At 33.2% G+C, this 14,068-nt stretch overlaps 1 protein-coding gene across 1 annotated transcript; it reads left to right on the top strand.

Moving 5' to 3' along the window:
- The first annotated feature begins 12,659 nt into the window (after window positions 1–12,659).
- LOC149851186 (uncharacterized) lies at window positions 12,660–13,679 on the top strand. The gene is made up of 3 exons (XM_090007907.1): window positions 12,660–12,686; window positions 13,335–13,469; window positions 13,620–13,679. Exons 1-3 carry the CDS (start codon window positions 12,660–12,662, stop codon window positions 13,677–13,679), a joined length of 222 nt encoding a protein of 73 aa, XP_089864033.1.
- Window positions 13,680–14,068: the final 389 nt, after the last annotated feature.

Genomic DNA, 14,068 nt, shown 5'->3' with positions numbered 1-14,068 from the left:
TAAATGAGTAGGCATTCTTGTCATAAAGATGCAATGTCTTCCAATCAAATTGCCAAGGGAAGCCTAACATGACGTGACAAGCATCCATGCAGGTGATATTACACCACACCTCATCTTGGTAATGTTGTCCCATATTAAATTTGACTAAACAATGTGTAGTAATTGGGACTTCATTTCCTTTCTTGAATCAAGACATCCGGTAAGGATGTAGATGTTTTTCGGTCTTTAACTTGAGCAAGTTTACAATCACTTAGAAAACCATATTTTCACATGTACCACTATCAATAATAACATCACATAAATAACCTTCACAAATTTATCATGTGCAAAAAATATTGTTTATCAACCACTTTTTTGGTTTGGGGAGATTTAGGAGAAATCATAGCATGTCAGATTGACAAGCATGTTTCAACATCCTCAAGACTAATCACAATGGTCTTGTCATTGTTGTGAACATACCCGTCTACATCCCCTTCTCCAAACAACTCTATCAGACTCTTCAAACTCAAAATCTATAACACTGTGTAATTTGTTGATTTATTTTTTTGATAATTTTCCATAATATTTTGATAAATAAGAATGAAATTTGGCTTCAAATATGGTTTGAATTTTAATTTGTATTTGAATTTTTATTTAGAATTTAAATTCAAATTGTGGTTTGAATTCCGATTTGAAATTAATTTGGATATAATATGATAATTGGATCTAGTGGGACACCCCATTTGGATTTGAATTTTTGACCCACTTGAAATGAGAATCCAAGTGGGGAGGGACTTAAGTGGGAAGTCATGGGAGGTTGGAGGGTCTTGCGTAGCATCCCTCTCTTTCTCTAACCACCCCTCGCATTTTCTCCCTCCCTCCCTTTCATGCCTCTCATTTCCTCTCATTCTCTCTCCCCTTTTTACGCTCCCCTCGCTATCTGTCATGCCCTTAGATGGGATGACATTGGCGTCTTGGGAGCTATAGCCATGGAAAGGAGCTCTATTCCAACATTTTAAAGGGCTTGATTCCAACATTGTTGAAGGTGCTTGATTTCAATGTTTTGTGAAAGTAGGGCACACTCTAATCTTGAGTGTGAATATAGTTATAAGATACTTAAATCTGGAATTTATATTAGTGTTGGATTTGTATTTCATGCAAATCTGAAATTATGTTGGTGTTGGATTTAGGTTTTTCTCTCAAATATGAAATTATATTTATGTTTGATTGTGTTTTTGTAAATCTAAAATTTATGTTGGTGTTGGATTTGAGTTTTTAAAAATGTGATTATATATATATATATATATATATATATATATATATATATATATATATAGAGAGAGAGAGAGAGAGAGAGAGAGAGAGAGAGAGAGATAGATAGATATAGATATATATGTTTTGGTGATGAGTTCTTGTGCATAGAAAATCTATTTTGGTGGTGTGTTTATCTCTATAGAAAATCTAAATTTATCATGGCGTTTGTAAAGTGTTATTGTGCATAGAATTCTATTTTGATGATGTGTTTATGTACACAAAAAATCTGAATTTATCATGGTGTTTGTGAAGTATTTTTGTGCAAAAAAATTTATATTTTGGCGGTGTGCTCGTGTGGATAGAAAATATGAATTTATCATAGTGTTTGTGAAGTATTTTTGTACAAAAAAATTCTATTTTGGTAGTGAGTTTTTGGTGCACAGAAAATCTGCTTTGGTGATGGGTTTTTATGCAAAAAAAAATTATTTTGGTCGTGTATTTTTGGTGCACAGAAATTCTGTTTTACTGGTGTGTTTATGTGCACAAAAAATATGAATTTATCAAATGTTTGTAATGAGAAATGATATTAACATAAAATATGATTTTATACCTATGTTTGTACTGAAATGTTATGCACAAAAAATCTAATTCTATACCTATGTTTGTGTTGAAATGATATGCACAAAAAAACTGATTTCATGCCTATGTTTGTGCTGAAATGATATGCACAAAAAATTTGATTATATGCCTATGTTTGTAATGAAATGATATTAACAGAAAATTTGGTTCTTTACCTATGTTTATGCTGAAATGTTATGCACAAAAAATATGATTTTATACATATGTTTATGCTGAAATGATATGCATAGAAAATTTGATTTTATGCCCATGTTTGTGCCAAAATGATATGCACAGAAAATCTAGTTATTTACCTATGTTTGTGCTGAATTGGTATGTATAGAAAAAATTGCTTTTATACCTACATGTGTACTATATTTTGTATGCATTGAAACTCTGGGTTATACTTATGTTTGTGCTAAATTGATATGCAACATAATGCTAGGATGTTAAGCATGATGCTTACATATTGTCATGATGTTAAGCATAATATTAATATGTTGTCATGAGATTAAAATACTGTCATGATGTTAAGTATACTGTTAATATATTATCATGATATTAAAATATTGTCATGATGTTAAGCATGATATCAATATGTTGTCATGATGTTAAGTATAATGTTAATATGCTGTCATGATGTTAATGGTGATCTTAATACTCTATCATGATATTAAAATGCCGTCATAATATTAAGCATGAAATTGATATGCTCTCATGATATTCAGTTGTTGTTATGATATTAATATATTGTTATCATGTTAATACACAATGTGATGCTGATATGCAGTATGATGATATAAAATGCAGTAGCATGTTATGAGATGTGACTTGTGTTTGAAATATCAATAAACATGTATTATGATGGTGCATGAATCATGAAAAACATAATTATACACATAAATACTCATAAGAAAATCATTGAGTAAATGGTTCAAAAAGAGAAACATGAACATACTAATCAGAATGAGTTATCTATGTGAATATGCTATGTAATTGCCAAGCATATGCAATTTGTTTCTCTCACTGACATAGGAAAATGTTGGAGAGCTATACTAGAAGAGGGTACTTGGGCTATGTGGCCATGAAAAGCCAACTTGTAAATGACATGAATAAACTGCTTTAACCTATCACCCTTAATAAAGATAACCTTAATTTGTGGATTCTAGGTATACCTTAGAAGAGTATATAATGCTAAAATTCTAGGATTTTGGATCTACCTTAAAAGAGTAGATGTTATCGAAAATCCTTTGTCTACCTTGGAGAGGGTAGATGATATAAGCCCCAAGTGACTAAGTTATATGTTTTATGGGAGTAAGACGTCTCACTTGGTCTTCAGTTCTCAGGAGGTAGGAGGCCCAAACTACTAATGAGTCTTAGGTGATAGGTCCCACGACTTCTATAGAAGTGTATGATGCATCCTATTTTTGTGCTGCCTCTGTAGAGTCTCTCTCGGTCATGAACCATCCACTTTGTATCCGGTTCAATATGACACTCGGGTTATTAAAAACCCTTGAGTAGGCTCTTCTGTCTCAACGTCGATGCCTTGTGTGTACCCGCAAGGATGATAAGCAAGATAAACAAATACCTTATACTTGAGCAAATTTAATTTGTATTAAACATGTATTGAAAACATACCCTAATAATGCAAACACATAATTATGGATATGTGCATGTTTTGAAAGATGCTGCATGATATTAAATGAAAATATGAAATTTCTGAGAAAGCCAGATGTGAGATTGTGGATTGACTTTGGTTAAAACTTGCCACAATATGCATCTATATTATAGTTATATTTTGAAAGCATGCTACTGATGATTCATATGCTTAATCATGAAAATGTTTTCATCTTGCAAATTGATGCATAAATTATTTGCTACCATTGCTCAACTGATACATTATGATGTAGGATTACTTGTATTCTTAGTTTTGTACAAGTATGCAATGTTACTATATTCCTATTGAGATTCGATGAGTCTGACCATGTTTATAAGTACAAAGTAAACAAGCTGGAGCAATGATGGGATGCTACAGGCAGTGTCAAGAACTAGTCTGTTTTAGTTCTCAGGGTTTGTTTTAGAAATTAGTTTATGTTATTAAGACTTTGAATTTTATTTTGGAGATGTTGCGGGCTTTTGAGTCTAATATTTTATACAGTTATACTTAATGAATGGTTTGAAATATGGCTCATGAACTGTATGGTAACTTTTATATTTCGGATTCAAATTCTTCAGTTAGAATCAAATTATAAGTTGGACTTGAACTCAAGTCCAAAACGGGATGTGGATCCATTATCATCTTGTGTTTAAATACCTGTAACATGCTCAAAATTTCTAACCAAAAACCAAAATAAGTATTTCTGCTATATTTCTATTTTTTTTATAAAGGGTTCTTGTCCATGGTTGTCTCTTTCTTGAACTTATTTCTAGTGAGCTATTAAACGCTAGCGTTTGCACGTAAGCTGACTCCCTAGTGTTTAGTTTGATTAGAGCAGTACCACAAATAAAGCATTGCATCATTTGCTTTAAAAAAAAATGGCAAAATTTTTGAGTTAAAATTTTGAGATCCATGTGTACAAAATTCAAACTCTTGCTCAGCCAGCTGCCAAGTGCCCGAGTAAATAACAGCCAAAACAATGAGTTGCCTCTTCTACTGCATGGATCTTCGACCTAGTATGGGTCACAGGACTTGTTGTGGCCTTTGGGTCTGCTTTATTTTCAGTCACAATTGAGACTTAATTTTAGTATTACATTATTTTAATTTCCAGTTATTTTCAATTTCCTGCTTATTTTCTGCAATTTTCTTGTGTTTCTCAGGCTCGATTTTCATCATAACCCATGAGAGAAACTCACTTTGAAAGTGTGAACCGTGAATTTCTTCATGTCTTTGGAACTTTTTTGGCAGCTTGCTTATCTTTAGATATAAAAATGATTTTTTTTGTTAGATAACTAGAAAACACCATCTCACTCACTTGGTCATTGGTGTAAAAACTCCAGGCCCCCCCTTGCCCACCATAGTAGCCAAACTCGTCCTCCTCAATTCTTCGGGATGTGTCTTTATTGACAAATCATTATTAATCGTCCAAAACATCAGTCAATCTTGTCAATTAGATTCCTCAACATATCGTGATTAATCCACATAATAAAAAATCGTGATTAATCAATAAAAGATCACGGACCATATTTTATCTGTAAAAAAGCAAAAAATAGAATCATAAATTCCAACATCAGTGAATATAATAAGGAGTTTGAGTGACGCACAGCTCCAGCCCTACGGCCACGGACGCACCAGATGTTCTTTGAATTAATGATGTCTTCTCACGAAGTGGCTGAGACGCTCCTACCAAACGAGGGAAACCTTCATGGTCTATAAAAAGAAGCTTTTACAAACTTTTATTGTTAGTTTTTTTTTTTTTAATTATTCTTAGTTGTAGAACTTGAATGTTAATATATGACGAAGTTCTGCATAAAATAATTAAAAATATATTTAAGACCACATTGTTTTTTTTCTTAATGTCACTTCTTGATCACTTCAATTATCACAACTCGGTTCTTGCATTTTTTTGTCGGGCCAAAGAAAAATTGCCTCATCACTGGGCCATGTATTGGCAGGCTTTTAACGGTAAAACCCTTATAGGGGCTGTTTGAATGATAGGGGAGCAAAACTTGACCAGATTTTGCTCCAAATCTGGTTTGCCAAAAACCAATGCACGTTCCCAAAAACAAAAATAAAATAAAATAAAATAAATTGAAAACTTAAGGTCTGCCATTTTTAGGGCAGCCACTAGCTCGGAAATGGCCTTGCTAGTGTTACTTCTCACGAGCAACACCGGCGAGGCCATTTCATAATCGTGGCTGGCCAGCCATTCCCGTTTTCTTTTTTAACATAAAAATAAATAAATAAATAATGGTTGGCTGGCCATATTTTGGCCAGCCACCACCAAAGCTAAAAATGATAAAAGAAGTTTTTCCGCTACTTTTCATTCATAAAGTGGTCTACTAGTACCGCACGATGAGGGTTCCTAAAACAATTTCTTAGGCCTTTTCCTCATTTCTAGGTCAGTTTCCTCCTTGTGGGATCTCGAGTGGGATTTATTTTTCTTAGAACAACATTTTTCTTCATCATCAATGACTCATAGTATTTCCGATATTCCCTGGATTTGAGTTTGATTTTCGTAGGGCAATCTCTCTTTCTCTCTCCAAGCCATCTTTTGCCTGAAGTTTTGCTTATGCTCAAGCCAACCTATGCAACCTTTATTACTGGGGAGGGGGTCCCAAGTATAATTTTAAGCTCTTCTATAATGAATTTCATCATTTTTTGGGGATCTTTTTCCCAAGATATCTCTTTCCACATGATAAAACCCCTTTTTCTCATGGGAAAGCTTTGGTACAAGCTTTATAACTTTGCCAAAATCACACTAAAATTGCTCAAGACAGAGATTCTACTGGATCATCGTGAGATAGGGACTAGGGCTTCTACTTAGCTTGAGTAAGTTCTCACACCTCTCTCTTCCTACTTTTTTTTTCATTATTTTGCTATATTTTCTTGGTTAGATTGCACCATCATTTTTTAACTCATACACATACTTTATTGTTTTGTTTTTTTTAGTGGGACCACCACTCAAAGCTTATCTAAGAAGTGCTTCAAGGAATACAAGGAAGCTGAGAAAGCATTTTCCCAATGAGATATATATCTCAACTCTGGATCTGATTACACCCTACCATTTGAAAGAGAATGGTCAAATATCGTATTAGCAGGTGGAACCTGTCACTTGTAAACAAAGGTGAGTTTTGTAAAGAAAATCTTTTGTAAAATCTTTTCAAATACCAATAAAATTTCTTGTTGGTAAAATTTTGGATCAATAAGGCTTCATTTGTTTCATGCAATTTACATGGAAAAGTGTTTAGCTGGCAACCCTCATGTAATCCTTTCCCACCATGAATGAAACAAACATCAAATCATTATAATGAGAAAGTGCCATGCTGACACAAGTGGGCCCTAGTTTTTTCCACCACCTACCACTTTTGATGTATAAATCCATTCATACCTCCCCTCCTATGAAAAGCCTTCTTATATAAAACTTTCACATAGGTTGAGTTGGTAGGATTCTTTTAAAAACCTGTGCCCATTCTCATGTAAAGCCATTCAACCTTTCCTTTGCATGGAAATGAAACAAACAAGCCCTAAATTTTTGGTGATCGAGATAAGACCCGCACTCCTCCCCAATTGAGATTTCACTAGATAGGTTTTTTTAGGTATTCTGGCATTCCTAGCACCTTTCTCACACCTTACTAAGGCATTACATGGCAATTAGATCCTAGGAAAATATTTTGTCATTATCAACATTTTTTTTTTGAAAATTGTATGAAGAACAATGTTTGCTCCACGTGTGCTCTTCCTCTTTTTCCCACTCTCTAAGCAAAGAGCCACTCCATTTTTTGTGTGCAAGGTTTTTGAACGGCCTTGTCCTACTTTTTGGATTGCTAGATCCCCATGTCAGTACTAGAGGTAGAGTTTGGATATATAAGTAGTGGACCAAGGATGCTAGTGTTCTTGTTCCATCGTATTGGAGGTAGTAGCCTCGATATATTATAGGACTTCGTAGGGAACCTTGGAACCCTCAAACCTTTAATTGGCTTGTTGAAAAACCTTGATTAAGACACCTAAGATTTTTTCAAAATTATGTGCAAGGTGAATTGTGTCCCAAGTCATGGGTAGGTCTAGGAAATTGTTGAGTGACAAAGATGATGATTATAGGGTCAAAGAGGAAGTTCAAGATCCAAACCCACCTAGAATACTCACATGTGCCCTCAAAGACTCAAATACTTAGATTTGAGATCCTCGAAATGGTCTAAAGAGAGAATGGGAGTATGAGCCACTAGGAAGAGGAGTGAAGTGAGAAAGTGGCACAGAAAAAGATGCTAAAAAAACCAACCCTAATAAAACATGAGAAGAGAAGAAACAAGTGGAAAGAGAACACCAAAAGAAGAAACAAAGGAAAGAGAAGAGAGAAACCATGGAAAGAAAAAATCCAATAGGTTGAGGAGAGGGGATTTCCCAAGAGAGATGAAAAAACTCCACAACCTATTCAAGACCATGCAAGAAGAAAAATTCAGTGGCCACGATAACCATCATCAGTTAAAAATTAGATTGCCTAAAAGAAAGGACAAAATGGAGAAAGCTAATGAAATCAAGCTCAAATCAAGAGGATATTCCAAAGATTATGAATTATCCATCAATGAGGAGTACCATATATAAGGAGTATTAAAAATACTGAGTCATTTGATGATGAGAAAGAATATTGTTCTAGGAAAAATAAATCCTACTTGAAATCCCACAAGGAGAAAATTGACCTCGTCAGGTGGTACTAGTCTAACCACTTTTTGGCGGATAATTGGTCAGGTATAGGAAAGTGTAACGCCCAAAAATCTTAACCCAAAAATATTAAAAAATTTGTTTTTTCTTAAAGCATTGATTCTGATATGTAATGATGCAATGGGCTTATTAATGACTACATTCCAACCATACCAAGTACTAGATGACTTGCATGAGTGCAAGCAAGAGCCTGCCTTAGCCTTCTTGTATCAAATCTAGTTCGAAACTACCAAAGACAAAACTAGCTTGGTTATATTACATAAAGCAAATTCTTTAATAAACAACATTAACATCATTTTACTTTAGATTAAAATCTTAGGCGAGTTATAGGCCATTCAATTAACACAAGACTGAATCGAAAGATCAAAAAATAAAAAATTGTCATATATTCACATTGAATTAAATAAAATATTCATAATGGTCCAGTTTTGAAACTGATTAGCCAAACCTAGAGTGCATTATCAAACCCCAAACTCTCACAATATGCCAAAACAAGGTCCAACCATAGTTCCGTAAGCCAAAATATATAATCAAGCATCATCACCTAAAAATATTAAATTAAAAGAGTCAGATTCATCAAGACTGAGTAGAAACACAATAACAATGCATGTGTTCATAGTATCAAGTATACATAAACATATATCTTTTAAAACACATGCAATATGATTATACAAAACATCATATTGCATTCCAGAAAACAATTATAACAATTTATTTTCATGTAGCAACAATCCATAACATGAACATATATATCTAGAAAAACAACAAAAGCATTAAACAATTTAAAGACACATGATTTATGTCACATTTATGCAGTTAACAATACATGTACTTACCAGTATGAGCATAACATCTCCTTCATGAATGAGCATCTTTAGTTTTTTTATTTAGATTTTCTTACTTAAATGATGCATGCAATGCTCTCGCTACATGCATAATTCATAATCGTTTCAATAGCCAATCTTTTGTGGGTACCAACATAGACAATCTAGATTGAAGGCAATGACCTAAGGTGTATATTTAGATAATTTATGACTTATTAACTTGGCCTTACACAACCTCACTGTACTGGGGTATGAGGCGATCCAAAGTCAAGAGAGACTCAATCCTCTAACTTGATATATCAAAATTTCCTTCAACTGAAGTCCATATACATACCACCCCGTGGTTATAGTGATAGCCTAGTCCCTTCTCCCTGTAGTTGAAAAAAATAACTTTTTATATTATAAACAAATCTCACAAAGCCTAGAGTATTGTTTACCCTATCCTTGTATGGATAAGAGAATTAATGCATATTTCATATTCAATTTTAATTAATTCTCTTGTCATTCATGCTTTAATACAATTACCCACTCACAAGGTCAGTAGTCTCTAATTGGGCAAAGGCATTGCCACCAATTCGGGCAAAAACATGCATAAGATCAATTAGGCCTCAATTAACAATTAACCCAATTTCTGTCGGGTTCTTATTAATGCAACACACATGCATTCAAACAGGCCAACACAATGATCTCTCAAGCATAAACTAAACCAAGCACAACATCAATACGTAAGTCACCTTGTGTGCATGCATATCAATATACATAACAATATGTTGCATCATGACAAAAATATAACTACATATCAACATATCAAATTCTGCTTAACCATTAAGTCAACATGTGAAACACATCTACATATCAACATACTACATAACATAACATGCATAAGATATCAACATATGCACAACATCATAGGCATGCAATTCATGTTATTATTATTGAAACCAAAAATTACAGGTTGTGAAATCATACATGATCCAAAGTAAAAGTACCACTATATAGCCACACTGGGCCCACACACTGTACATTAATATAGTGTGTATTAATCTAGTCGAGATATGGGACCCATACATGTCAATCTGGTCATTTTTTAAACCATGACATAAATACAAACAAAAAGTTCTAGTTTGGAACTGCATGGATAAAATTTATCAGTCGGTTTAAATTCTTCCACAACCAGAATACAATGAAATAAAATCTAAATTTTTTATAATAGATGCACATCTTAGCTATCTACGACAAAAAACTCAGGCCCAATCTCATGCAGGATCAGAGAGAAATAAATCTTTTATTGAAACTAGTTTTCTCTTCGCATAACAAACTTGTCTGGTTCAAATTTACTAAAGAACTATCAACCAATGATTTTACAAAATGAAATAAATTCTATAAATTTTACTGGAGTTAGATGGGTCTGTCTAACACAAATTTTAAAAGAAATCAATTTAAACTCCATCCTAGTTGAGAACTAAAATTCATGCACTATAGCTTATTCCTGATTTTGGATAAACTATGTTTAAAAATTTCTAGCCTCTGAAACAAACTTTCACAATTTTTAATTCACAAACCATAGTAAATCTATGCATAAAATTTTTATTGTATAATGTTCAATACATAAGTTAACATTAATAAAAATATTGGTCATAAACATGATGTAAATTGGGAGAAATAAAATCAATAAAAATGAGTAGTCATTACAGAATTTCTGTTAGGACAAAAATTCTTTTATGACTTGCAAATGTCGTATCTCTCAATCCGAACCTCAAATGAACCCAAATTTTTTTTGGATTGTTCCTAATGAGTGAAACATCTTTCTAAAATTTATTTTTTTTAGATTCACTGATTTAGAGTACCATGCATTTCTTTCAAACTGGTCAAAATAAAATCACCAGATAAAATGCATTTTTGACAAACACATAATTAAACATATAGTTTTTCATAAAGAATCATGCATTCTATGATTTTGATTTAATGTAACCATATTATACACATGCATGTATACATCCTAACAAGCTGAATTCACAAAGATCAGACTAATAATACAAATAACATGCAAGATTCAGTCTATTTCTATATGAAAACCCTATTTTACTCAAAAGAGACTTTCGTACATCAAAATTGATTTTGTACAATAAAGATTTTGGGTTTTTAAACATTCATACACATATAATAATAAATACATGAATCCAATTTCATACATGCTAATCATAAATGAACATCACACTAAACCAAAATCTAGAATAGTATAATCTAATTTCTCTGAAAAAGACATCAAAAAGCTAAAAATGATTTTTGTATAAGAAAGCTTTTATATTTGCACCTCAGATTAATCATAGATTTGATATATTACATACAGTTCATATTTAAATATCAATTCACTTTCAAAAATATTTTTAAGAAAACACATGCTTTAATTTCTCCAAAATCGATTTTCACCAAAAATTGTTTTGAGGCTTTGATCTATTAAAATCGATGTCATGTTAATCTTATAAACAATACATGACTAATATACATACATTAACACACATATATGGATCCACAATGCGCATATACATATGCACCATGGCACTATGCAAACATATACAGTTAGAATGCCAATACAATTCCGAATACGACGCCAAAAACTGAAACACATTGGAATGTTGGGTTGGTTGGGACATTAAATTAGCTTGCTGGTCCTCCTGCTATTAGTAGCACCACCAACTTTTTTTAATGGAGTCCACTCAAAATGTGAGGGAGGAAGAAAAAGAGAAAGGGAGAGAAAAGAAAGAGAGAAGAGAGAGAAGATGGTGAATTGGAGAGAGCCCAAAATAGGGGAGCATGTGTGACAGGGTTCCTCTATATAATATTTTTTGACTTGGCCATAGGGGATAGGAAGTTTAGTAATTTTTTCTCAAACAACGTATGGAGAGAAAAAGAGAAAGGGAGTTTCTATTTTGTAATTCCCTTCACAAGAGACTCTTAGCAACTAGGATTCTTATTAGTTTTTCTTTTGGACTTTTATTTTTCCAACTTAATTTAACCAGAGGAGGAAGGTGGGGATGTCCCACCCCCTTAGGGTTTCCTTTGGACTTAATCAAGTCCATCCCTTATTGGATTTGTTGATCCAAAGGTGTGTGTGGGTGGGTGGGTGGGTGGGGGGGCATCCCACCCTTGGGATATACATTACTTAATTTAATTTGATTAACTACTAAGTTTCAAATCTCACATTTATTTTTTAATTTAATATCCAATTAAATTTCTAAATTGAATCCATATCAAAATGCGATCTAATTTATTTAGATTAAGTCAATTCCAAATTCAAATTCACATAATATTCAAATTAACGTGAGATTCAAATTCACACTCAAATAAAAATCTAATTCGACCTAAATTCAATCCTAATTAAATCCTAAACTTAATCCACATTGATAGTTGTTTTCCCAATTCAAATTCAAATCAAAATTCACTTTCACTTGAAATTCAATTTTGATGAAATTTCAACTTAAAATTCAACACTAAACTAAATTAAATTTACACATTAATTTATCATAATTTCAAATTTATTTTTTCAAAAATTGTTGAAAATTCATGGGGTTTTATAGGAGGCGAGAAAGAAAGAGAGGGAGTTGACGATGGGAGTGTGGGGGAGAATAAACCAGGTTGAAAATCTGAGGCCAACCAGTGGGGGAGAGAGGGACAAAGTTTTAACAAAATTAACAAAGTTTTGTTGTGTCACTCAAACACACCAAAAATTAGGTTTTAGGCACAAAACTAAATTTAAAATTAGGTTTTGAGTGCCATCCAAATGGAAGGTTTTCCCTGTCCACTAACCTTGGGGCAAGGAATGCCTCTTATGGTTTATAGCTCATAATGTCTCGTCAACATGGTGACATTTACGTGCGGCCTCTACCAAATGAGTGGAACCCTCTTAGCTTCGTTCTTGCTTTTCTTTAAACCATTTTTTAAATCATAGTCAAATATAGTCATATTTTAAAATCTCATGGATTTTGTGTCAAAACTTCAAAAACTGATATAATAAAAAAAGCGACATTTTCAAAATATCACTAATTTTGAAAGTATCATGTTTTTTATCTGATATTACCACATTATTAAAGCAATATTTATATTTTAAATATATTTTAAGATTTAAATATATTGATTCTTTCTTGAGAAGAACTTTTTTTTATCATTATTGTGAGATTTTCTTTTACCGAGAAAAATACTCGGTTGTTGGGGTCATGCTGGGTGCATCGCTTCGCGTACCCGCTTCTTAATCCGGCTAGCCATGCTTCTATTGCCATTTCTAGGCTGCCCAAGTTAACGGTGGTGGTGGTGGTGGGTCAATGGCAGAGGAAGGTGGGAGGCCGCTGCATGGCCCCTCTCACTTGGATTGGCTCCCTTTCTTGCTTGTCGCCCTCGTCCTTGTACACCTGCTTGCATTGGTAACCTCCTCGATCTTTTTTATTTTTGAAAAATTTCAAATGCCTAATCTATAACTTATTATGGTGCTCTAAAATTAAATCCCCACGAATTGTCCTTTTTTATTTCCATTGACATACACAATCTCCATTTCTTGTTTGTTCGTCCCCCAGGTTTACTGGATCTATAGAGTAGCTATAGAGAAACAATCCCCAAGGAGGAAGACCCAGTAAATAATCAAAGCCTGTAAACTTCTTTTACCTTTGCACCTCATTCCCCATCTTTGTATTCTTTTGGTTTTGAATCTTTGTGTGTGTATGTTTGTGTTTGTTGTTATAGTCACCTGTCATATTGATTTATTCTGGTTTATTCGATGGAAATGATGGAAACGGTATGCAATGAAGTTACGAGATGAATGCCTCATTGTTGGTATTTTTGGATGAAAATAATAATAGTTGTAAAATGTGTAATTAGGCGATATGGAATGAATTCTGAGTGTTTCTTTTTGTAATTTCTCATTCGTAGAATTTGTTGGAGTTGTGTGAAACTTATTGGGGTTTCAGTTGTGGCGAGCTTGTGAGCTGTTATGGTTAAAAAATTGACTCAGAATATCTTGTAGTGT

The sequence above is a fragment of the Nuphar pumila genome, chromosome 1 (genome assembly GCF_984573655.1).
Source record: "Nuphar pumila chromosome 1, dmNupPumi1.hap1.1, whole genome shotgun sequence".
Classification (NCBI taxonomy): Eukaryota; Viridiplantae; Streptophyta; class Magnoliopsida; order Nymphaeales; family Nymphaeaceae; genus Nuphar; species Nuphar pumila.
Note: the sequence above shows the minus strand (reverse complement) of the source record. Positions and strands in the feature narration are given on the sequence as shown.

Excerpts from the sequence above, each read along its gene's own strand:
- LOC149851186 (XM_090007907.1), top strand. The coding sequence starts at position 12,660 with ATGGGAGTGTGGGGGAGAATAAACCAG. Across the intron at positions 12,687-13,334 it reads TGTGGGGGAGAATAAACCAG|GCTGCCCAAGTTAACGGTGG; the intron begins GTTGAAAATCTG and ends TGCCATTTCTAG. Across the intron at positions 13,470-13,619 it reads TTGTACACCTGCTTGCATTG|GTTTACTGGATCTATAGAGT; the intron begins GTAACCTCCTCG and ends TTCGTCCCCCAG.